The 23,022-nt window shown below is 36.5% G+C and overlaps 7 protein-coding genes across 10 annotated transcripts; 2 read left to right on the top strand and 5 right to left on the bottom strand.

Moving 5' to 3' along the window:
- The first annotated feature begins 2,471 nt into the window (after positions 1-2,471).
- LOC9301149 (ribosomal RNA small subunit methyltransferase, mitochondrial) lies at positions 2,472-4,086 on the top strand. Its single transcript, XM_002866713.2, has 2 exons — positions 2,472-3,056; positions 3,248-4,086. Exons 1-2 carry the CDS (start codon positions 2,655-2,657, stop codon positions 3,974-3,976), a joined length of 1,131 nt encoding a protein of 376 aa, XP_002866759.1. The 5' UTR covers positions 2,472-2,654; the 3' UTR covers positions 3,977-4,086.
- A 146-nt stretch (positions 4,087-4,232) lies between these two features.
- LOC9301148 lies at positions 4,233-5,082 on the bottom strand. The gene is made up of 3 exons (XM_002865027.2): positions 5,050-5,082; positions 4,877-4,952; positions 4,233-4,795 (listed from the first exon to the last, which is right to left on the bottom strand). Exons 1-3 carry the CDS (start codon positions 5,080-5,082, stop codon positions 4,461-4,463), a joined length of 444 nt encoding a protein of 147 aa, XP_002865073.1. The 3' UTR covers positions 4,233-4,460.
- A 607-nt stretch (positions 5,083-5,689) lies between these two features.
- On the bottom strand, positions 5,690-8,112 carry LOC9301147 (folate transporter 1, chloroplastic). Of its 3 annotated transcripts, none has more exons than XM_002865026.2 (10): positions 7,768-8,112; positions 7,601-7,677; positions 7,301-7,377; positions 6,991-7,087; positions 6,817-6,910; positions 6,666-6,739; positions 6,433-6,537; positions 6,197-6,289; positions 6,047-6,114; positions 5,690-5,956 (listed from the first exon to the last, which is right to left on the bottom strand). In XM_002865026.2, the coding sequence occupies exons 1-10, from the start codon at positions 7,871-7,873 to the stop codon at positions 5,824-5,826; spliced, it is 924 nt and encodes a 307-aa protein (XP_002865072.1). In that variant the 5' UTR covers positions 7,874-8,112; the 3' UTR covers positions 5,690-5,823. The 3 variants fall into 3 exon arrangements, with proteins under 3 accessions (XP_002865072.1, XP_020872027.1, XP_020872028.1); XM_021016368.1 differs by having other exon boundaries at positions 6,433-6,540; positions 7,768-8,058; XM_021016369.1 differs by lacking the exon at positions 7,301-7,377 and having other exon boundaries at positions 6,433-6,540; positions 7,768-8,059.
- A 581-nt stretch (positions 8,113-8,693) lies between these two features.
- On the bottom strand, positions 8,694-10,521 carry LOC110228125 (peroxidase 72). The gene is made up of 4 exons (XM_021024356.1): positions 9,899-10,521; positions 9,622-9,813; positions 9,383-9,548; positions 8,694-9,281 (listed from the first exon to the last, which is right to left on the bottom strand). The coding sequence occupies exons 1-4, from the start codon at positions 10,130-10,132 to the stop codon at positions 8,863-8,865; spliced, it is 1,011 nt and encodes a 336-aa protein (XP_020880015.1). The 5' UTR covers positions 10,133-10,521; the 3' UTR covers positions 8,694-8,862.
- A 2,407-nt stretch (positions 10,522-12,928) lies between these two features.
- On the bottom strand, positions 12,929-13,900 carry LOC9302831 (dehydrin Rab18). Of its 2 annotated transcripts, XM_021026283.1 has the most exons (3): positions 13,697-13,900; positions 13,468-13,666; positions 12,929-13,377 (listed from the first exon to the last, which is right to left on the bottom strand). In XM_021026283.1, exons 1-3 carry the CDS (start codon positions 13,762-13,764, stop codon positions 13,162-13,164), a joined length of 483 nt encoding a protein of 160 aa, XP_020881942.1. In that variant the 5' UTR covers positions 13,765-13,900; the 3' UTR covers positions 12,929-13,161. The 2 variants fall into 2 exon arrangements, with proteins under 2 accessions (XP_020881942.1, XP_020881936.1); XM_021026277.1 differs by having other exon boundaries at positions 13,468-13,898.
- Positions 13,901-14,401: 501 nt separating this feature from the next.
- Positions 14,402-16,116, top strand: LOC9301146 (thioredoxin domain-containing protein PLP3B). The gene is made up of 8 exons (XM_021026268.1): positions 14,402-14,592; positions 14,845-14,919; positions 15,013-15,060; positions 15,161-15,303; positions 15,379-15,451; positions 15,530-15,591; positions 15,690-15,787; positions 15,873-16,116. Exons 1-8 carry the CDS (start codon positions 14,509-14,511, stop codon positions 15,980-15,982), a joined length of 693 nt encoding a protein of 230 aa, XP_020881927.1. The 5' UTR covers positions 14,402-14,508; the 3' UTR covers positions 15,983-16,116.
- A 182-nt stretch (positions 16,117-16,298) lies between these two features.
- LOC9301145 (UPF0261 protein y4oU) lies at positions 16,299-19,867 on the bottom strand. Its single transcript, XM_021026265.1, has 9 exons — positions 19,586-19,867; positions 18,718-19,383; positions 18,366-18,572; positions 18,070-18,285; positions 17,764-17,986; positions 17,388-17,635; positions 17,084-17,262; positions 16,745-16,998; positions 16,299-16,672 (listed from the first exon to the last, which is right to left on the bottom strand). Exons 1-9 carry the CDS (start codon positions 19,709-19,711, stop codon positions 16,518-16,520), a joined length of 2,274 nt encoding a protein of 757 aa, XP_020881924.1. The 5' UTR covers positions 19,712-19,867; the 3' UTR covers positions 16,299-16,517.
- Positions 19,868-23,022: the final 3,155 nt, after the last annotated feature.

Raw genomic sequence — 23,022 nt, 5'->3', positions numbered from 1 at the left:
ATTCCAAATTTATTGGTAACATCGATTATCTTTGCAAATAGCAACAAACTCGCATAATGAAATTTTCTTTTTGAGTGTGAATCTTGAAATTAGTACAGACAGAAGAGTTTTTTTTCCCCCAAAAAAAAGGTTTAAAGTGTCTTCTCGAGCACTGTGTTCTTCTTTTCTTTAGGTTTCGAATGTCATAATTTATAGTACTAAAAAATTAGATAAAGTTCCTAACATTTTTTTGAACTATTTAACCTTCCATCCGCTTCATGTCCTAGCAATTTTTCAAAAAACGTTGAAATTGTTTCCACTACCTTTTTTCTGCCATATACGTATCTGCACTTCAAACGCGTCTAGTATACTTGATCCGGTATCATCTTTTGGAGTTTTAGAATGTATATTATGCCCATGAGCAATAATAAAACAAGGAAATATGGAAAGAACCTCGTAATCTAGAGAATAAAGAAAAGTAAGTTTGGAGCATAGTGTTTGTTGGGTTCTTAATATCACTTGTACACAATTACACATTATTACCAAAGAAGAGAAAATCACTTCTTAATATATCTTTTTCTTACATAGGAAGAAAGAGAAGAGTGTTTACTACAAAAGAAGTACGCACTGGTTTGGTTTTTACTTTCACCCATTCTCTACACTCTTTTTATTTCTTTAAAGGAAAAAGCGTAGTTAATTAACTAATCTCTCTTTTTCTCTTCAACTTTGAAGCTGAAAAATATGGACAGAAAAGATTTGATGGGTTATGTTTCTTTTCTATCGAAAGCCAATAACGGAGCTTAGAGTTTCTTGCATCCTCTTTTACTCAATAGTTTTTTCTTTTTTGTTTGGTAGGGTACTCAATAGTAATTTATGTTCTGTGTATTCTGTATCTCTTCACAAAATAATAAATAAAGACTGTCAATCACCACAAATTTTCTCTGTGTGTCTCACAAAATATAAGTATATTACATAGTATCTGTTTTAAGAAACATACTTTATATAAATGATGTGTTACATAGGATCTGTTTTAAATGGTGTGTTATAGTATCTGTTTTATATAAATGGTGTGTTCCATATGGATCCCATTTCACCTTCACAGGCCCCCTTTACATTTATTTATTAATGATTATATGTTTCTCATTACTCAAGAGAAGATTGCATCATTGAAAAAAGGAAAGAAAGAAAAAAACATAACAGAGTGATTTGGTTCATGTGGGTCCCGAAGAAGTGGAGTCATGGTTCCTCCAAATGTCATGCTCATGCACATGCAGAGTCGCGTATACTCTTTCTAAGCTGATGTATCAACAGAGTTACTGGATGCGACAAAATCTACTTATATAATCCACTCGACTTACTTTTCCAAAAACATCACTAAACCAAGCTTTAATAATTACACAAGTCACAACAAACTCACAAAACTCAACCAAGACAGTTTTGCTGTTGAAAAATGGCAAAATATAGTTTTTTTTTTTGGTATCAACATTAAATGGCAAGATATAGTTGATCGATCGGGTCGTGGCTCGTCACTCGTGGGTTATAGAAATTCCCCCACACTAGAAAGTTGAAACAAAGGGTAGGATCAAAGTTAATACCATAGAGGCTGCTGTAAAAAAAGAGGAACACTATTTTTTCACGCCTAATTCTCCTAATTACTCAATTATTGTATACCTTGTTAATTGCGAAGTTGCAAACCCTTTAATTATAGGGCTAGCTTTTATATTTATAGCATGTTCTTCTGAAGCTAATTTACTTTATTTCAACACATATATCGATCAGAAAAGAAAGAAAAAAAATATCCAAAAGAAACTGAATCGGATAGCGACGTTTTTCTTGTGTATGTATATCTGATATACATATTAATTTTTAATTATTATTTTTTTGTGTTTGGGTTATTTTGCTTAATTTTATTGTCTATTTATAAATAGACAAGCTGAACGAATCAAATGTTTTAAGTTTTAACCCTTTCATATGAGTACCATAGGAAGTTAATTAAGAAAAAAGAAGAGTGTGACTGAGGTGATGTATTGTAAAGTAGATAGTGTTGACAGATGGTGATAAAGAAAAAAATCAACTGAAAGATATTTTCACAGTAAATCAAAATTTGGATGGAAGGGACAAACGGAAGCATGTATACCGTCCGATCATGTAGAAAAGAGAGAGCAATTACACCGACCAGAATAGTAACTTGGCAACGTCATGCTTTTTTTTTTTTTCTTCTTTTCTTTCCTCATGATAATATAAGATTTTATGAATTTTGATACTTTTAATGTTCATCCAAATAATTAGACCACTTCATGGCTTTCACGTTCCCATTTGAGTATGTAGTCCACTAGCGTGGTCCAGAATTCTATAACCATCATTTTTCGTTCTTCTTTTTTGATTTTTTACCATCATTTTTTGTTCTTCTTTGGAGTTTTTTTTATAATCAATCAATCTACGGAATGTACGCAAATTGGATGATTAAGCATCGACGCTAATTTGAGATTGTGAAGAAAATAAAAATAATTGGGCCTCGTCGAAGTTGGGCTAAAGGAAAAGTCAATATTAGAAAAGCATATAAAAACTGGGCCACGAGGTTTTTCAAACGCCACTTTTGGGTCCGATTACGATTCGTGCAACATAAGGAGAGAAGGACGCAGCAGCGTTATATATTTCGTGACTGAAGCAAAGTGATGATTCTTCGATTGAAGAACCAAACGCCCGGCAAAATCAATTTAACTCGCTCATACTTATCTTCCTTAGTTTCCCGACGAGATTCTCACTCGCACGATCGCCGGAGAAGAGGGTACGAGAGGGATGTGGGAATCGAGGAGAAGAAGGAACACGATGGGTTGTTTCTGTGCAAGAGCAAAGGCCAACACCTTCTTACCAACACCAGAATCCTCGACGCCATTGTCCGATGCTCCGATGTCAGGCCGACCGATACAGTCTTGGAGATCGGACCTGGAACTGGAAATCTCACGATGAAGCTTCTTGAAGCTGCCCAGGATGTCGTAGCCGTTGAGTTAGATAAGCGTATGGTGGAGATTCTACGCAAAAGGGTTTCTGACCATGGTTTTGCTCATAAACTTACGGTAAGCTAATTCATTGAACTGCCTTTGATAATTTGACTAGGATTGGTTTAAGGGTACGGAATTATTTGTTTTCGGAGATTAGCTTTTAAGCGCATACAAACTGTTCGATGAAATGCCCAAGAGAACACTAGGGAACAACATTCACTAACCCTCTTTTTTCACTTCTTCGTTTTGGTTGGATTCTATATTAGATTATTCAAAAAGATGTTCTGAAGACAGATTTCCCTCAGTTTGATCTCGTGGTTGCTAATATTCCTTACAACATATCTTCCCCTCTTGTGGCGAAGCTTGTATACGGCTCCAACACCTTTCGAAGCGCCACTCTGTTGCTTCAAAAGGAATTCTCCCGCCGGCTCCTGGCGAATCCAGGAGATTCCGATTTCAATAGATTGGCGGTGAACGTTAAGTTAGTAGCTGATGTTAAATTTGTGATGGATGTGAGTAAAAGAGAGTTTGTTCCACCTCCTAAAGTCGACTCATCTGTAGTTATGATTACACCAAAGGAGATAATACCAGATGTTAATGTTCAAGAATGGCTGGCATTCACTCGCACGTGTTTCGGGAAGAAGAACAAGACGCTTGGTTCTATGTTTAGGCAGAAGAAAAAGGTCATGGAGTTGCTAAGTTTGTCTGCAGGGAGGAACGGTTCGAAAGTTGGGGTTATGAATCAGACATGTGGTGATTCTGACAGTGATGTTGAAGAAGATGGAGATGGGAAAGATGATTTGTTGTGTTTGGATACAGATGCAAGTATGTTCAAGGAAAGGGTTATTGGAATTCTGAGAACAAATGGGTTCGAAGAGAAGAGACCATCCAAGCTCTCTCATAGTGAGTTGTTACATGTGCTTTCTTTGTTTAACCGTGCTGGAGTTTTTTTCCATGATATTACATCATTACCACTGGATCTACACGAATCATGATAAGTTTTCTTGAATGATTTATTCTTTTGGTCGAAATCTTTGAATTTATTTTTCTTACAAATTGGAAGATGACAGTAAAAGCTACTTAATGCAAATTAAATCGTAGTACATTTTTTCTTTGGCAGCTAAACAAAATCATATTTAATTAGGAATGTGAGAAATTCCCGCCATGATAAAATCATTTAAGGGATCAATATTCAGAAATGAAACCATGATAAAATCTGTAGTAAAAACTAAAATTAGATACACTGTAAAATGCAAATCCAAGTCTGTTCTCATTAATTAAAAGTTCAGAAGAGGGACCGGCTTTTTACGAAAACACGTAAAAAAAGATGACAAAATCTGAGAAAATTTCCTCGATTCCCCTCTGCTAATACAAAAATATAGCAGTGAGAAAATTCAAATCGAATGAAAATAAAATGTTTCGTCGGATACAAGCAATAAACCCTAAAACACAGGTTTTGCTCGATCTCGGCTGAAAATCCTAATAATAACCGTAATTACTATATCCTGGATATGGATATTGATGATGGTAAGGTTGCATTGCTAGTGACTGAGAATAATACGGCGGATGCTGGCGAGAGTAACAATTATCACTCGGCCAATAACTGTTGTAAGATGGTGGATGGCCGTAATAGGAGTTGGAGTTGTAATGAAGAAGATTAGGATAATGTGGATGCTGTCGTCCACCGGTTTTCACAAACGTCATTTCAGCTGCCTTGCCTTTTATCGAACCCATTAGTTTTAATAGTTTGTGTGGGTCTCCTTCACCCGAAATGTATGCTAGTCCTTGGTCCACGTCTAACAAAAAATCCCCTCCTTATTCACAAGAAAACCCGAATGTAAGAATTAGGTTAGCAAACCTATGAGTTGATGAAATTTTAGGATAACAAAACCTACCTTTGATCTTCTTTAGAATCCTTGTCATGCTCTTATGCCACTCTGGGGAGTTCGTGTTCACCTTAAACCCACAAGTCTGCCAAACAAAAAAAAAACGGTTAAAATGAAACAAGAAAATATGGTTGTATTAGTCTTTTTTTCTTTTTATTTTTCTGTTATGGCGAAAAACGAACCAGTTGTGTAGAACGATTATTTGATGAAAACATTTCTGATAAATCTTTTGGAACTTGAGGAAGCTAGAAAGTAGAAACACCGGAAAATATGTTACTCTATAAAAAGTTTTGCAAATTGATATCGACGTCTCGTAGTTTATATGGATATTTTGAAACTTTTGATTCAAGACTCTGGATACTTAATAAATGTTTTTTTTCAAAAGAGTATCGAATTAGGAAATGGTTTCATTAATTTCAAAATCTTTTCATCCCTGATATGGCATACTTTAATCCAGATCTTTGGCACGGACAAAATGATCACAGCTGAAGTAACTATATGGATAATGAAAGTTTGAAACTATATCTTTAGACAATATTCAAAACGTATTACATGTAATCTTTTCATGAGTGTATATTTATTATCACCACAAAATTTACGAGATAGTGAAATAATAATATTTTCATTAATTATCATTTAATTCTGTATGCTGTCGATTTTGGAAACGGATCCTTTACTTTCGTCGCCTGATTTCGCGTATTTTTTCGATAGATGAGCCATTGTTGGGCCCTAATAGCTGAGGGAGACTATAAGCCCATAGCTTTGTGGGCTGAAGCTAGGAAATTTACCGTCTCTTCTAATACAACAAACAGATTGCTTCAATGTTGTTGAATCGGTATTGGTTTTAGCTGTGACCGTAAAAGTTAATATCGTAAAATGAATAAACAAAGAATAATATTATTGCATTAGGCGTAAGAAGTCAACCGCGTGTTGAGTCTAAGAAATAAGAGAAGGATCTAATCTTTTGTTGGAGGCTGTTTTAGCAATTTCAGGACGTTTTCATAGACGATGAATGTGATGGAAGACGCAGGTACATTTTTCAAAAGATTAGCCGTTAGTCCCCTGTAGAAACCTCTGAGACCTTCATATCTGCAGAGAGACCAAAAGTGTGTTACTCAGTGACACTAACCAAAAGATAATCTTTTACAGACATAATCGAGACCAAGAATATGGCCTAACCTCGCGGTTTCTCTGATGACATGTAAGCTGTCTATATATCTTGGAATTCCGTTAGTACTAGGTCTTTGCTGAACAAGAAAAGAAGAATGTTGTTTATGAAATCCTCAAATATTGCAGAAGATCAAAGGTAGATGTAGCGAAGATATGTACCTGCAATCGTGCTCGAATAACCTGAAATGGATACGTAAGAAGAACTGCAGCAACTTTGGAGGAGCCGCCAAGTGCAGCATAATCTGCTGAGTTCTAAAGAAAAAATGCAATGTAGTGTGTTAGAATAGTATATCCGTGATGCTGGAAACAGCCGTGGGATTAAAATTAATGTTCCTAATACTTCCTATGTAACTCAATAACCGCAATGTAGGCTATTAAAAAGAAGAACTCTGTACCAATAGATTGTCAGCGGATTCGGACTTTCTTCTCCTTTCTTTCCAATCCACAATGATTTTACGGAGTTCCTCATATGCTGTGAACTGAATAGCACCATGAGAAACCTGCTGAACCCAAAATGTAAACCACCTTTTTAGCAACTAATATCCATCTTTGATACTTCCAAATCTGTGGATCTTGTGGTAGTTTTACGAACGAACATTACAAGAGAAAGATCAGGATAGTCACTAACCAGAACAAGACCAGGGACAATACCCTTGTAGAGCGCCCTGGGTCCTTCCTCTTTCACTATGGTTCTAAAGGCATCTGAAGTTCACAAAAGAAACATTTAGAATGAAACACTAGAGATAATGAAAACTGAACTTGTGCAGCATATTGCAAACCTAATAGCCCTGAGTATTGTTGGGTTTGATAAAGTGGTGTCTGGAGCTGTAACCTTGTTTTCACAAGCCAAATCGGATTTGTGCATAAACAGACCTGAAAGCATCATAAGCTTGAGATTGAGATCGAAAAAAACGTAGGAGAAATGAGCTTTTTATGGTATCTGTTATACTCACCAAGGCCCCTGCTTCAGCAGCGGAAGCAAGGTGAAGACCGGGGCTGAGTTTCTCATCGTCCCTTCCTCTAGCGTATCTCTGCTTGGCTCTTCCATAACTAGAGAGAAATAATGTAACAATTAAACAAGATCCACGGCTAAAAAACCTAAAAGGTATTTGTTGAGGAGAGATCAAAACAACAAGGCCCTTAAGAAAAAACTGCAAGTGAGACAAAAAGGAAAAGCCTTTGTTTACTTTTTTCATGTTGAATCACAGCTTTGTTTGATTAGAGATCATGATGCAAGATATGTGCTAAACAACTAACACTCACAAAAAGAAGTATAATCCCCATGAAACAGTAGAACCGATAACTGCAGGGAAGAAGCCTGCATAAAGTCCTCTCAAACCCTACGGAAGATTTATACAAAATGAGTTATATCAGCTAAAGGAGAGAGGAGAAAAAAGGTGGTAGCTCACAGAAGCTATCAACCAGAAATGTTTCTTGATTATGCAAAATAGGAACACAGAGATGAGTTCTAACCACATTGCACAGAGAAGAAAATATGGAAGATGCCAAGAAAAGTGACACAAGTAAATAGAAAAAGAGTAAAGAGAGATTCTTCGGGGAAACCTCGAGACGGGCAATGGTGAAGACAGCGTGAGCAGTGTTCTTGTACGTCGGGAGACTTGACCCTCTACCGTCGTTGACTGTTTCAATCAAGTGAAGTAAGCAACTGTAAACGAATTGATGAGTTAAAAATCGAGTTTTTAGTCAGTTTCAGGAGTGAAAAATCAGACCTTGGAATCTCGTACGAACAACATCAAGAGGGTGCATAGCAGCTACTGTGGCGAATCCAGCGACGGCGCCGGCGGTGGCGTTTTCCCACTGCCACGGCGCCGCCATCAACAATCCTTAGGTGCAATCCGGCCTAATCGCGATTGCTCGCAGAACTAATCGGAAGCATCTGGCGAGTAAAAGAAGCGAAAGGGTGAAAGATTGGCCGTCCTCCGGTACGATCTCCGACTCCCGAGTTTTTCTTCCCGTTCAAGATGTGCTTCCATAACGGCGCCGTTTTGAATTGGAAGCTAAAACCCAAATCAGAAGAGGTTTCGATAGTTATCCGAGGCCCAATACTTTTAGTTTATTCCAGTGTTCAAGAAAGCGCTAGGCGCTAAGCGGGCGGTGACTCAGTGCCTAGCGCCTAGAACGCCTAATCGGGGCCTAGGCGATTTTTTAGGCGGTTTAGACGTTTATAACATAATACATTATAAATATGATATTATATATAAAAGTTATATAAAATATTAATATAAAACTAAAAATTATGAAATTATAAACAAAAACTAGATAAAATATTTATTTATATTTATATTAAACAATATATGAATATTTATAACTATATATATATATATATATAAATAAAACTCTAATTGAAATTGAAAAAATACATTAAACAAGATCTATGTAATTTTAGGCGGTCAAGGCGGTTATCTAGGCGTCGAATGAGAGCCTAGCGCCTAGTCGGAGCCTAGGCGACCGCCTAGACCGCTTTTTAGAACAGAGGTTTATTCTAAAAACCCAAAGCCCAACACTTTTAGCTAATTCTAAAAACCGGAGACTTTTACTATTTAAAACGTTTAATGAAAAAACTTTAGTCCATCAACCACCAACGGCAGGATATGTTGGTTGCACATTTGCAATGTTGAAAATTAGAGTCTGAAAATAAAGAAAATAGTATATAGATAGTCCTTTTCCGAAACAAAATCAGATTTTAGTAAACATACAATACACATTCATACAAACAAAGCCAAAAGAAATTGAAAACTCAATGACGCGTCCATGCAAAACAAATGCATGAAACTAAAACATTGTACTTATAAAGGCAGATTTTATTAATAGGCATGGTTAACCCTCCTACAGATGCGCCGGATCTCTCCCTTGGCGCCCGTCAACGGAGAGATATTTCCCATCTTCACCATCGATTTAGCAAACTGCTCGAAGAAGGCCCCTTGATTCTCCGCGTATAGCTTCACCAGCTCCTTGGACTCTCTGTTCTTCGTGAACAAAATCTCATCAGAGCTCAATAGACCTTTGTACATGATCAGGTTCTTGAAGTAGTGGTTGTCAAACTTGAACGGCGTCGCGAAGTCGAGGAAGAAGAGGTTCTGGTCACCTCCGGATCTCGGACATCGTTGACGCAACAAGGTCGCATAGTATTGGCTAAGAGTCAGATCAGGCTTTCCGTTGCCGGACTGGTTGTATAACCTCTGCCGGAAACTTGTGCACCTTGAATTTCCAATGGTGTGACTTCCTAAAAATCATATATATATATAAACGCTTCTTAAAATTACGAGCTTTTATATATTAATTGGTTTACTAAGATAGATAAGTTGTTGCAAATGTTATGTATACCAGAGAGGGAGACAAGATCGACGAGATCAAGGCCTTGACGCTTGAACTTTGTGAGGATGGTTTGAAAAGTGTTGTTTGGAGCAGGAATGTCATTGTTGGAACCACTCAAACTTGCTCCTCTCGAGTCTCTCCTTCCTAGAGGTACTTCCCAGCTCGGTCCACCCGTCTGTTATTTCATTTGTCAAATTATTGATACTGTATAATCAACTAATTTTGTGTAGTGAATTGTGATGACTTACAATAACAGTTGAGTCTCTAGCGGCAAGAGCCAAGATATCAGCGCAAGAAACTGTTTCAGGACACTCTTGCTCTAAGGCATGTTTGATTTCCTCGATGAGTTCGAAACCTCGGGCTGAGTTTCGGTTAGGGTTTGATCGTTTCTCGCTGATTATGGTTCCACTGCTGTCCAATAGTATGGAAGCATCACATCCCTGGTATCACAACGAGATAAATATATTAGGATTGGAAATTTCCGCACGTTTTTAAACGTTAAGAAAGTTTTGCAGAGCTTGAGACCTTGACGAAACAGTCGTGGAAATGGAGTCTGAGCAAGGAGGCAGGCATGCGAGGATCATGTTCGAATGCTTTAGCGACAATGGACTGAACAATCTCTTGAGCTTTAGGACACGAGTGGTCGTAGAACTGAGGAAAGAGATAGCCGCCACTTCCATAGGCTTTGGAACACAAACAGAAAGGAGAAAATGCAATCAGAGAGAGAGCTGCAATAAGGATGTTCAATGACTTAGCCATTTTTTTTTTGGGGATTATTTCTCTTGATGACTCGTTGTATATAACTCGGTTACTTGTACTTGGTGATTGTGTGTGCTGCCAAGGGTTTCATTTATAGAGTAGACTTTGTGGACATTTGAGAAAGACGTTGGAGTTGGTAACTAATTTTAGCTATATATTGGATTAGATGGATACGCTAATATTTGAGGATTGGTATGAATACAAGATTTGTTAGACTTTTTTTTGTTTGTATATTCCTCATGTATGATCACTTTATGCACCTCATATCAATATTATTTGTGTTGTTGATTGTTGTGTGGGATTTTGGTTCCATACATTAGCAAACATCTAAAACACAGTTTTGCTTTTAATTAGTCAATTTATACCACACTGAGAAGAAGTTTCTATGGGGCTTTTTATTTATTAAATTGAGAGATCAGCCTGAAGATGACTAAGCTACGCAAATCATCAATTACATCAATAGGGTTTTACTTGGTTGACCACTGACCAAATAGTCAACAAAATAATGCTAATTATTCTGCAAGCAAAACTAATTGTGTGCTTAACAAATAGATACGGTTGCCAGAGTACGCCAAAGACATAATTAAACGTTAGATAATGACAAAATCATTGAGAAACAGCTTCAACTGCTCTCCCGGCCCTCACAAAAACCAAACCAACTATTATTAATTTCCTCTTCTTTTCGTGCAGTAAATGACAAAGAAGAGCAAGTCGTCATTTTAAAGAATATCACCGGACGATGTATTTAGACTTTTTTAATGTCTTTTTGGTCATTTTCTCACACGTCTTTACCTACGTTCTGTAAACAAAGAATGATTACAACTCTTCAATATTTCATAGGCCCAAATATCAAATTATAATTCGGCTTAAGGTAAAGCCCAATACAGTGGGTAAACACTGAGTTCGAAAACAGGCCTAATCCAATCTAAGAATATGTTTAGTGAAAGTCTCTCAATGAATCTCTCACCCACAAAAAAGTATAAAATAATAAAAAAAATAAAAAAAGAATAAAATAAATCTCTCATTTGAGATACTAGATTTACTCGCCCGCGCGTTGCGCGGGATACCAAATTTCAACGGGTTACAATACAAAATGTTAAAACTAATCATAATCGTTTGAATTTCAAAAACTCTATATATTTATACTTGTTTTACGAAACAATATACAACATAGAAATTATAAAATATATTTGGTAGGTACCACGTAATAATAAAAATTATATAAGATGAATCGGTCTCGGTAGTTATCAATGGACTTTATCAAAAATAGAGTTATTTCCATAAACAAATCTTGTAAGTATATTTTTCTTGATGTTTTGACCTATCGTACCTCGTACTAAAAGTAAATTTGCTAAGTTTGAACATCAATCTATGAAAATATATAAACGTAATATTCATGCCACTTCAATAGGTTTGGAGAGCATAATTTATCTATTGAAGCAAGACCATAATACCTAAAGGAAAGTTTTGACCAAATCATAAATGTCTTTATCTTATCTATCCTACTATGCTTACATGGTTCGACGATTTAGCCCGATGTTGAATATGATAGTCTGGTTTACTAAACCAAATTATCTATAGTGCATACATATATCCGATGAATTTCGTTTAGTCATGTGCATACATATATCTGATGCTTCAGGATCTTCAAACATTTTTTCGTCATCTTCTATGATGCATTTGTTCGCTTTCCAACATCTACTCTTCTATTATCTTCTATGCTCACTTACATATAATAAAACTTTAAATTGATTCTTAACTCAAAACTATTTTCTCATTTTCATCTTCTTAGTTTATCTTTCGTTTATCAGTTATATGGTTTTCGTGCTTCAGTGTAATGTAATTTTACGAAAGATATATATTTGTTATAATTTTCTCAATAGTACTTATTTAGATTTTTACCTATATTTAAACATATTTAATTTTTATTTAGAAAGCAAACAATAATGTAGATATAATTATATTATTTTTATTCTTATATTTTACTCTAATTTAATATTTAGATACAATGAATCTTTCTATTTTTTTTCATCAATGTGAATCTATACTATTACTATCTCGAAATAATGTAGATATAATTGTATTGTTTTTATTCTTATATTTTACTCTAATTTAATATTAAGATACATTGAATCTTTCTATTTTTTTCGTCAATGTGAATCTATACTATTACTCTCTCGAAATATAATTTTAAATATAAATTATTTCTTTTATCTTTAAAAACTTATACAAACATACATTTACTATAACATTTAACCATTTATTTTTTTAATCTAAAAATATTATTATTTTAAATGAATTTCTTCTATTTTATTATTATCTATTTAAGTTAATATTTCCATAAAATATGAATATCTTCTTATTATTAAAAAAAAAAAAAAATTCTTATAGCTTTCCATTTCAATTCAATTCTTTTGTTCATCCTAAATTATATTTAAGGTTTTCTTATTATTCTTAAAATGATAGTTTTTAATGTTTTATTTTAAAATTATGCATTAATTGATGATTATTTATTAACCATAAAATTAAATATTTTGAAATAATTGTTGGTGGAATCTATAATATTAATGTGGTGATGATGTGGACACCCTAAGAGGAGAGAAACTCTCTCATTATATATATAAATTATTTTATTTATACTTTAAATACAAACAAAATTTACATAAAAATTATTAAAATAATATATTTAAGAGGCTAGAAGAGAAGTTCTCCCCTTGCTTTTACCATGTCTAAACTCTACCCTAATTGTTGTGTGTTCAAATTGAATGAGAACTGAGAAGTGTAACAAGTACACAATTAAGTAGAAGAAAAGTAAATTTATAGATATGAAATTACATAATACAAACATCTCAGAACATAAAAAGAGCCAGATGCTCATTACACACTCCTGTCTCACACACTCATATAAACCAACAACACATCGCATGACGTACATACATAAAAAGCACACATACAACGACCAAATGCGACTGCGTTATACACCCTCCTTATTTTTATTTAATATGTATAGACGTTTGTTTGTTTGAAGCTTAACGGCCACCACCACCGGGAAGCTTATCCTTGATCTTGTCCATCATCCCCTTCTTCTCGTGGCGCTCACCGCCGTAGCCACCAGCGTCATATCCGGTTCCCATGCCGCCCATCCCTTGAACTTGACCAGACGACTGATCATGATGACCTGGCAACTTCTCCTTAATCTTTTGTGTTATTCCCTTCTTCCTCCTCCCTCCTTGTCCATCATCCTCCTATTATATATAAAACATTAGAACTACACCTCACATACTAATTAATTTATACATCATAATTATATCTTGTTTATACACTTTGATACGTACCGAGCTAGAGCTGGATCCAGATCCGGAGCGGTGAAGCATTCCTCCCAAGCCACCACCACTTTCCTTGTGGAGTTGCTCTTGGCCGTGGTGCCTAGCTCCTACGCCAGTTCCAAAGGCTTCAGTCCCGGTCCCGGTACCGTATCCTTGGCCACCAGTTCCATAACCTCCTCCTCCTCCCATCGGGTTTCCGTACTCGTCCCTCTGCTGGATCGGGTTTCCGTACTCGTCCCTCTGCTGGATCGGGTTTCCGTACTCGTCAGTGGCCTGACCTCCTTGACGGTTCTGGTAAGACGCCATCTTCTTCTTCTTCTTCTTCTCTTAAGCAAACACTTTGAGCTAAGCTATAGAATATTAAACTCTTTCTTTGTGATATTAGACTTTGATGAGTTTGATCGATGAAGATTCGTTAACGCATGGAGGGTACTTTTATAGTCCGGTTTCGGATATGGATCAACTATATAAAATATTGGATCATAATTTGGAAAGTGACGCGTGGCAGCAGTAGAAAATGTCGGCGTGGTGCTTGGACATACGTGTCTGTAAATAAACCGAACTGTTTATCTCGAAAGAAAATCGGATTAGATTTATTTCTGAGCTTTCACGTCGACGTCGATACCAAGTACGTGTTCATATCAATCCCATGACAGGGAGAGGTGGAAAGCAAAATATCTGTCCTTTTCTTTGTGTCGGTATTAACAACACTAGGACACGTAAAATATCTTCTCTTCGAAAACGATGCGTCGTGTTAATGATTTCGTATATCGTCGATTGGGTAAATTGTTGGCTGGGTCTGAGAAATTTGGGCTCCTTGTTGGGCCGAAGAATCACTTACAAATAAGCCCGTGGACTAAAACCAAGGCCCAACAAAGTTTACTCCAGGACTAAAACCAAACGCCGCGTTTAGATCATAGGTGTTGTTCGTCTTTCCTTTTGTTTTCACTTGTCAGAGAGTTTTTCTCTGCACCAGATTTCAAAACAAGCTCTTCTCAGAAGGATTTTCGATTAGGATTAGAAACTCTTTGTGAGGGTTGATTGTTAAAGATGGATCCGGATGCGGTGAAGTCGACCCTTTCGAATCTGGCATTCGGGAATGTATTGGCGGCAGCTGCTCGAGATTATAAAAAGGTAAATTAATCCTCTTCTTCTTCTGTAGATGAAGCTGTTCTCCATAGATTCTTCTTGGATCTTGATTTCAATAGAAAACAATAGTATGTGCTGGGTTTTCCACAGAATCTCATGTTGTTTGGTAACCCAATTAACAGAGGTGGAGATGAATCTAGAACATATGATAGGCTAGATTCTATTTCTGTCTACTCTGGGTGGAATTTGGTGTCCTTGGATCAAAACATTTCCTACTATTTATTATTGGTGGTGCAGGAAGTTCTCGCAAATGAGAAGGCGCAAGGATCAAGACCTGTCAACGAGGAGGTTGATCTTGACGATTTGATGGATGTAAGTGCACTGCAATGTGCCCTCTCTTTGAATCCTTCTTTTATATGCTTCTCTTCTGTCTCTATGGGATACTGACTTTCTCATGTTCTGTAGGATCCAGAGCTAGAAAAGTTGCACGCAGATAGGATTGCAGCACTCAAGGTTCAACAACTTCAGTATCCACATTCTCTCCATATTTGGTTGACACTTTCGACTTCATTTGTATGGACTATGATCTAACCCCAAAGATGTGTCTGGACAGAGAGAAGTGGAAAAGAGAGAAGCTTTCAAAAGGCAAGGACATGGTGAATACCGAGAAGTTAGCGAAGGCGACTTCTTGGGAGAAGTCACAAGGAGTGACAAAGTCATATGTCACTTCTACCACAAGGAATTCTATCGCTGCAAGTACGATGATATACCCTTCTCTCACTCCCATCACCTTTTTTTTTTTTGATATGTGAATATTCACCAACATTGTAGGATTATGGACAAGCATTTGAAGACCCTTGCTCCTAGACATGTGGACACAAAGTTCATTAAGATGGACGCTGAGGTCAGTTATCCACTTCATTAACTCTTCTTTAGAACTCCATTTTGCCGTCTTCTAATACTTGGGAGACAATTAATGTAGAATGCTCCCTTCTTCGTCACCAAGCTTGCAATCAAGACTTTGCCTTGTGTTATCCTTTTTAGGTCACTCCTTCATTTTCCCTCATTCTTTCCTTAGCGCAATTAGGTCTTTTTGTGTTTAAACTAACGAAAACACGAATGTTGAAACCATTATTCTTCAGCAAGGGAATCGCGATGGATAGGCTTGTCGGGTTTCAGGATCTAGGTGCCAAGGACGATTTCTCCACGACGAAGCTGGAGAACCTTCTGGTCAAGAAAGGTAGAGCCAGTCTCTCACATTCTGCGCTTTTGCTACTCATAGTTTACAGCTTTGGTCATTGAATCAATATCTTTTGTTTTCGCAGGAATGCTTAGCGAGAAGAGAAAAGAGGAAGATGAGGAAGATTACGAGTATCAAGAAAGCATACGTCGGTCCGTTAGGTCTTCAGCGAATGTCAACTCTGATTCAGATTGATCTCGAAGCTCTTCTCATGGTAGATCTTCGAGCCTTTTTGTATTTTGTTTTCACCGCTGCTCTGTTTTAATTGTTTGGGTTGTGAATCTTATGCTTCTATAAGTCTTTATATTGGGAAAGTTCGTTCCACCATATAAACAAATGTCATTAAGTGAATGACAAGATTAGAAAAAAATGATAAGAGTTGAGAAAGAAATTAGAAAATTAGCAATCATGCAAGATAAAAGCAAATTAAGTAAATGGTAATAAGATAAAAGTAGGTGTTACTGATTTTGCAGTCAAAGAATGAAAGAACTATGCCTACCAAAAAAAAGAATGAAAGAACTATGAACTTTATTAAATAAAAATAAAAAACGTGTAATACAGAACTAGAGATCATATAAGATTCTGCAGAGGCAATCAAAGATGACCAGAAAAAAACCATAAAAGAAAGCCATTCAACAAAAGGAAACATCCACACCCACAGGCCACAACACATGCCATATACAAGAAACACCAAAGATAAAGGTTTACAAGTGAACTTATTACTTTGACTTCACTTGATCGCTATGGACTTGTATTTTTGAACAGTGCTTGTTATAGCTTGTTCTACAGGTAGCCTTTCCATGCTTGATGCTCCATAAAAGCCATGGACACAACCCTGTGTTCTCTTCAACACAAACTCTGCCTCTTCTGGACCCGATATCGGACCTACATACAAAAAGCTTACTATGACAAAACTTATATCAAACAGTGAATGTTGGATTGTATAAGTTATCATACCTCCGTGGCAGAGGACGATGATGTCTGGGTTGAATCTACGAGCAGCATCTGCAATAGCTTGTACACGAACAACGCTTTCTTCCACTGAGACTGCAGTTTTCGCCCCAATATTTCCGGATGTTGTTAGACCCATGTGGGCTACTATAATATCAGCTCCCGCTTTTGCCATTTCTTCTCCTTCTTTCGGGTTGAAAGCATATGGAGTGGTCAACAGCCCCATCTTATGCGCTTCTGAGATCATTTTAACTTCGAGACTGCAATATCGAACAAGCTTAAGTGGAAATTTAACAATCCATATACAAAAATGATTCTTGAAAAGGGCTGCCTTTTGTAGCTTACTCATATCCCATTCCTGTCTCCTCAAGATTTTGTCTAAAATTACCATCAAAGAGACCAACAGTTGGAAAGTTCTGGACACCAACGAACCCAATGGACTCCAACTGCTTTAGGAAATAGTCCATACGTCGAAATGGATCTGTTGCGCACACCCCAGCCAGAACAGGCACCGCCTTCACCACCTGCAAGTTAAAATTTTGACATATGGAAGACAGGTTTTAGAAAGAAAATGCATGAATAACTAACAGAAGCAACTGAAAGAGATGCAAGTTTCTTGGGTATAGTGGGAATGAATTAAGAAACTGACGGGCAAAACTTCATTTGCCATTTCAAGCACGACTGCATTGGCATCAGCAAATGGAAGTAAGCCAGCTAAAGATCCTCTTCCAGCCATCCGAAAACGTCCAGAGTTGTATATCACTATCAAATCGATCCCACCAGCTTCCTCAAACTTTGCAGATATTCCCGTACCAGCACCTCCCCCAATTATTGGTATTCCCTTCTCTATTTGATCTCTCAGCCTTCCCAGAATGGTCTGAGTTCGTTCCAAGGTTTCTGGAGCAAGTGATGATAAGTAAGTTTTCTAATTCCAACATGCAAGCTCCGTATCAAAATCACTAGAACTACCAATTGATCTGGTCGTTAATTTACTGATCATTATGAGTAGGAAGGACAAAAGAAACCTGGTTTTGCATTGGGAAAATCTGTAGGGCTGTATGGAATCCTTTCAGGCCTCGACCTCACCTGAGACACATGCCCATCATCATGCTCTCTAGTACTAGGCTTAGTCGAAGCCGTTTCAGAGGGTTTGATTTGTGCATAGGTATTTGGACAAATCTCAAGAAATGAAGCAGCCAATGCCTCTGCAAACTCAGGGTCATTGATGTGGTGTGAATATATATTGACCTGTCAAATAACACAACATTTCAATACCTAAAAGTAGATGAAGCAAAACAAAACGCGAGTAGTGCACGGAAGTAAGGAAATACCTGTCTGTCTTCATTTGTTTGAATGAGCGTCTGCAATTCATTTATGAGAGCACCGGTAGCTTCTGGATCACAGAAAGGCTTCCCTGGAGCATCCAGTGCAGATACACCCTTCTCTGGAAGGCAAACCCTAACTTTTGATGTTGATTTGTTCAGTTTATCTGCTATAAACCTTGCAAACTTTTTATTTTCTTCTGCTGTTGTTCGGATGAGAGAAACCTGTCATTAACAGACCACTCAAACAGATGCCACTAGTAAAGACAACATAACATTGTAACGTTTTTGTAACAATTCCTCACCTGTTCATTGTGAACATGAATCTTTCTCGTTTGGAAATGAGAAGGTATTGTATCTTTACCACCAAAGTTCACCATATCTAAGGCCCCTACACTTAAAACCAACGGTATTCCTTTTTCTATGGTAATATCAAAACGGGAACTATCGCATGCCATCACCCCTCCAACGACATGGTCGGCAACCTCGGTTGTTGTAATATCCATTACTCCCTAAGGAAAGAACAGGTAGAGGATTCATTAAAATGTAACCAACACCACAACCAAAAAATTAGGACCAACTACATAAATCATAAAGCCAAGTTAATTATTGCTAGAATTTAACAAATCTCAGCTAAATGGAGAGAAAATGAGAAACCTGTATGAATCCTTCTTTAATCAAAGATTCCAATGCTCTGCCACCGACACCTGTGGCATGAAACACTAGTGTCTCATAACCTTCTCTTGTTAATATCTCCTGGACTGCATTTACACATGGAGTTGTCACTCCAAACATAGTTATGCCCACAGTACATTTCCCGTAATCGCTTGAGGAGCTTTTAAACACCTCAAGCCTCCCGACTACCATACCCGCAAAAGAAGCCCCAGCATTTGAAAAGACCACCCTGCTAACACTGTTGATACCACAAACATCTACTACAGAAGGAATCAAAACCAAATCTGAGGTCCCAACATAAGGTTCGGTTAGACCACTGGCCACAGTGGATACAATGACCTTAGGAATCCCAATGGGGAGAGACCTAAAAGCGGATGCTATAAGCGATGTTCCTCCGCTTCCGCCAAGGCCTATAGCCCCAGCAAGAGAATTATCCTCAAACGCTTGCCTAAGAAAATTCTCAAGACATTTGCTCATGATGGCAACTGCCTCGCCTCTATCATCGGGAAGCTTCACCGGCTTTTTCTCCTGGTTCGATCCAAAATAGAATGAGAGAACTTCTTCTCTTGTTACAAACGCAAAGTCAGCAACATTGTCGATCTGATTCTGATCAGCACCCGCCGAAACATCCACAATCACAACCTCGACCTGTTGTTCCAATAAAACGGCTCAGAAACATAAACCATTTCCGATCTCCCAAATCTCCAAAACAAAGACAAACAATAGCTCATTCTCCAGAAAAACCACCCAAAATTACTCTAGACCGACATTCCCATTCGAGTGATGCTAATTGACCTTGAACAATCAACTAATTTCATAAAGTTGAGGTCTGCGCCGGAACTAATATTACCTTGGAAGATGAGTTTTTGGAGAATGCGCCAATATTTGATCGCACTGATCCAGCAAGGAATCGTAGCTCATCAAGCTTGGTATCGACGGTTCCGACACAGAAGACTCGATAAGTTTCGCCTTGCATCTTCTTCTGTCTCCACAGATCAAAATCCTCCGATCCAACACAACACAACACAACACTGCCGTCTGATTTCTATGCGATGTTGTTTGTTGGATTTTGAATCAAAATCGTAGTAGCAAGCAATTACTAGTAAGTTGACTCACCTCTTCTTATTGTCGGTTGGTTTACGTTCCCGGTAATTTGCCGTCTAAATTTGTTTTATTGCAAATTTGCCTAAACGTTTTTGTTTTATTACAAAAAGTTCCCACTATTTTTGTTTATTGCTGATAAGCTCTAGTATCCTTAACTTCTGTTTCTTACATAAAATACCCTATAATTTTCTTTATTGTAAAACGACCCTTCAGGGCCGGTCTAAAGTTTCAAAATTTTCTTTGATACCCTACGCATAACTAAAAATTTAGGCCTTTTTGTTAATGTAAAAAAAAAAATTCTCCCAAAAAAATTATTTTATAATGTGAGACCCTAAGCGATGGCTTCACTTGCTTGCCCTCCGGACCGGCTCTGTGACCCTTGAGGTATATTTATTTAAGGAAATTCCCTAGATTTTATGTATCACAAAATGACTTCATTGTTTTTAATTTTTTTTTACGTTTCATTTTTGCTACATACACAAAACATCTAACGTCTCGAAATGATATGTAAATAAATCTATATTGACAAATTACTTTCGTCTCAAAGAAACGACTAGAGTAACAGTCGTTTTGTTCGTGCAGCTATAGCATGTTGTGACACATCGTATGCAAATTTGTTAAACAATGCGTCCATAATGTCAACTCCGAAGTCAGCATTGATTCGCTGACCGCTGGCTGCCTTTTGCCATGCTTTAGGTATTTGTGATTGTAACATGTAGTCCTCATCATGGTTGCTTAGGCCAAGCTCAAAATCCATGAATCTCCAAGCCATTGATCTCAAAGGAGCCTTCATTTCGAATCATCTCCATCACTTCTCTGTTGCTCGGATCATAAAACGGTATGTTGAAAGAGTCCACCTTTGATTCACTCACCTTTAATGGTTTAGTGGAACCCAATAACCATCTGAATGTAGCTCTTAATTTTCAAAGTTGTTTAACATCATATACTTTATAGGTTTATATTACATGTAACAAGTTGTCAACGTCAATTATGCGAGACTAAGCTTAGTCAAGGTATAAAAATTAATGAAACAAAAAGTCGAGAGTACTCTATCTATGTCATGTCCAATCAATTTATTGTCTTTTTATGTTTTTAACAAAAATAAAATAAAATAAAAACTTTTAATCCTCTATGAAGCACATAGATGCTCAGCTCTAAGTGGGAACTCATTTTTTTTTTATTGATACAGTTAATTAATTTTGTTTATCCATAGGCACATAAATAATCGAACGCTAGCTAGGGAAACACAAAAAGTGTGGGCAGGGTCCGATTGGAGGCACGCTGGCGTTTAAACACGTTGCATTGCATATGTATAGGTGATGATACTGAAAATTAGGGAAGCAAGTAAGACTACCCTAAATGGATATTTGGTATAAGCATTATATCATTTCGGTCGACCGTTAAAGATTAATAATATTGCAAACGACATAATCCATAGATATGGCTGTCAAAAAAAAAATCCATAGATATGAAAATTTGTGTGTATGATATATAATTTACGTCAACATCTTTATCTGACCTTTTTTCTCCCATGCGTTGTCGTCCATGGTAAAGGCTATAAATTAATACTAATACATGTCATGTCTGTATAGTTTAAGCTAATTATATATATCTTAAACTTGAGAAAAGCTGGGAAAAAAAACTCAAGTGAAGAAAAAGTATGCATTGGCGAGTCAAATTTATTTCGTTATAATATCAAGATGAAAATAAAATTTAAGACTATATCTTAAAATAACAGTTTTAACAAAATAATCAAAATTGTAGCCATCATGACAGAAATATTTCCAACATACGTACCAATGATAACATTTGTTAGACTTTCATGAATGATTGAAATTCTAATTAGTAAAATTCTTTATACGTTGTATTTCTTTTCGATATCTCAAAATGTTACACTGAGTTGTGTTAGAAATAAGAGCTTAATGCCAAATCCAACAACACCAATAGCAATAGCCGCTCGACCTCGTGGTGGAAAGTGGAAACTATCATGATTGCTCCTAATCAAAGAGTCCGCCATAAGAATTTTAAAATATTAGTACTAGTATTATGCAAAAGATGGATCGGCTCAATATCAGAGAATCCATAAATGTCAAAAGAAGGGTAAAAAAGAACCGACTTTTATTTTGGTTGAGCAGAGATTACGGGACTTAGTGAAAAACAAAGTCACTTTTCTTCTTAATTTTTATGCGTGGGTGTCTGCATTAAAGTTAATTTTTATGCTTTTTGCCATTCAAAATTATTACACTATGATTGGTGCCAATACCCATCAGAAACACGGCCGCTTCAGCAAATTAATACTATTTCTTTATTGATTTTTTCGAATAACTTTAATCTTATAATTGAAGGCTACAAGATCATTGAGATGACTGACTTACTAGACCATCAATCATTCCCGTGAAGCATTAGAAATGAAGCTTCCCTTCAAATTAAAGTATTGGTGATAAATTAAGCATTCTCTTTCCAATTGTCTCCAATCCCATTATAAACATTCAGTCATTCACTATTAATTCCTTAATCAATTTCATTTATATAATATTTGTTTTGTTTTTCCATTTATATAACCACACCGTGTGTATTGGTGTGTGCATGTCTACTACCTACAGTCTACTTTGTATTTGAATTATTTGCTACACGCTTATAAATTATCTTCTTAATATTGCATCTCATCTATAGATTTAGTGTACAAATAACTCCTGTCCAAAAAACAAAAACAATTAAATACAAATATCCACGCTTGAAATCCATGAGTCTGAGTACATTCTTGCATGGTTAATTATTGCAGGCATGAGACTTAGTCGGTGTAAAAGTCCAAAACGCCATTATGAGCGAAACTGAAGAAAGATGACTATATATGTTTTTTTTTTATATCAGGATTTTTGTCATCGACCATATAGAAAAGATACAGTAAGATAAAAAAAAAACTACTACATTAAATAGGCATACAAATATAATTGACAAAGTGATTGGCTCGTGTTTAGTTAAGAAGTTTGAAACCGAGTTTTTGAATGATTTGGGGATTCTAGGTTAAATTGTCTGGATTGTCTTCTATATGTTGATAGCTATTTGTTTATAGATGCTATTGATATTTTTACTTTTGTTAAAGATCTTATTATGGCAAGACAAAAAAGACAGACCTAAATCGATTGTTTCTTGGATAACACTAAAACTTATAAAGTTTGGTAG

This window comes from Arabidopsis lyrata (genome assembly GCF_000004255.2).
Source record: "Arabidopsis lyrata subsp. lyrata unplaced genomic scaffold ARALYscaffold_8, whole genome shotgun sequence".
Classification (NCBI taxonomy): domain Eukaryota; kingdom Viridiplantae; phylum Streptophyta; class Magnoliopsida; order Brassicales; family Brassicaceae; genus Arabidopsis; species Arabidopsis lyrata.
Note: the sequence above shows the minus strand (reverse complement) of the source record. Positions and strands in the feature narration are given on the sequence as shown.

What these genes read in the sequence shown, in the direction of transcription:
- LOC9301149 (XM_002866713.2), top strand. Translation starts at nt 2,655, where the DNA reads ATGATTCTTCGATTGAAGAACCAAACGCCCGGCAAAATCAATTTAACT. An exon ending in GTTTTGCTCATAAACTTACG is followed by an intron (nt 3,057 to 3,247) that starts GTAAGCTAATTC and finishes ATTCTATATTAG; the next exon opens with ATTATTCAAAAAGATGTTCT.
- LOC9301148 (XM_002865027.2), bottom strand. Translation starts at nt 5,082, where the DNA reads ATGTTTTCATCAAATAATCGTTCTACACAACTG. An exon ending in ATAATCGTTCTACACAACTG is followed by an intron (nt 4,953 to 5,049) that starts GTTCGTTTTTCG and finishes TTTGTTTGGCAG; the next exon opens with ACTTGTGGGTTTAAGGTGAA. An exon ending in GATTCTAAAGAAGATCAAAG is followed by an intron (nt 4,796 to 4,876) that starts GTAGGTTTTGTT and finishes CTTGTGAATAAG; the next exon opens with GAGGGGATTTTTTGTTAGAC.
- LOC9301147 (XM_021016368.1), bottom strand. Translation starts at nt 7,873, where the DNA reads ATGGCGGCGCCGTGGCAGTGGGAAAACGCCACCGCCGGCGCCGTCGCT. An exon ending in TGGGGATTATACTTCTTTTT is followed by an intron (nt 7,088 to 7,300) that starts GTGAGTGTTAGT and finishes ATTTCTCTCTAG; the next exon opens with TTATGGAAGAGCCAAGCAGA. An exon ending in AATCCGCTGACAATCTATTG is followed by an intron (nt 6,290 to 6,432) that starts GTACAGAGTTCT and finishes TTTTTTCTTTAG; the next exon opens with AACTCAGCAGATTATGCTGC.
- LOC110228125 (XM_021024356.1), bottom strand. Translation starts at nt 10,132, where the DNA reads ATGGCTAAGTCATTGAACATCCTTATTGCAGCTCTCTCTCTGATTGCA. An exon ending in TCCACGACTGTTTCGTCAAG is followed by an intron (nt 9,814 to 9,898) that starts GTCTCAAGCTCT and finishes TTGTGATACCAG; the next exon opens with GGATGTGATGCTTCCATACT. An exon ending in CGATCTTGTCTCCCTCTCTG is followed by an intron (nt 9,282 to 9,382) that starts GTATACATAACA and finishes TATGATTTTTAG; the next exon opens with GAAGTCACACCATTGGAAAT.
- LOC9302831 (XM_021026277.1), bottom strand. Translation starts at nt 13,764, where the DNA reads ATGGCGTCTTACCAGAACCGTCAAGGAGGTCAGGCCACTGACGAGTAC. An exon ending in CTGGATCCAGCTCTAGCTCG is followed by an intron (nt 13,378 to 13,467) that starts GTACGTATCAAA and finishes TATATATAATAG; the next exon opens with GAGGATGATGGACAAGGAGG.
- LOC9301146 (XM_021026268.1), top strand. Translation starts at nt 14,509, where the DNA reads ATGGATCCGGATGCGGTGAAGTCGACCCTTTCGAATCTGGCATTCGGG. An exon ending in ATAGGATTGCAGCACTCAAG is followed by an intron (nt 15,061 to 15,160) that starts GTTCAACAACTT and finishes GTGTCTGGACAG; the next exon opens with AGAGAAGTGGAAAAGAGAGA. An exon ending in TCATTAAGATGGACGCTGAG is followed by an intron (nt 15,452 to 15,529) that starts GTCAGTTATCCA and finishes CAATTAATGTAG; the next exon opens with AATGCTCCCTTCTTCGTCAC.
- LOC9301145 (XM_021026265.1), bottom strand. Translation starts at nt 19,711, where the DNA reads ATGCAAGGCGAAACTTATCGAGTCTTCTGTGTCGGAACCGTCGATACC. An exon ending in TTAAAGAAGGATTCATACAG is followed by an intron (nt 18,573 to 18,717) that starts GTTTCTCATTTT and finishes TTCTTTCCTTAG; the next exon opens with GGAGTAATGGATATTACAAC. An exon ending in TTCATGTTCACAATGAACAG is followed by an intron (nt 18,286 to 18,365) that starts GTGAGGAATTGT and finishes TGTTAATGACAG; the next exon opens with GTTTCTCTCATCCGAACAAC.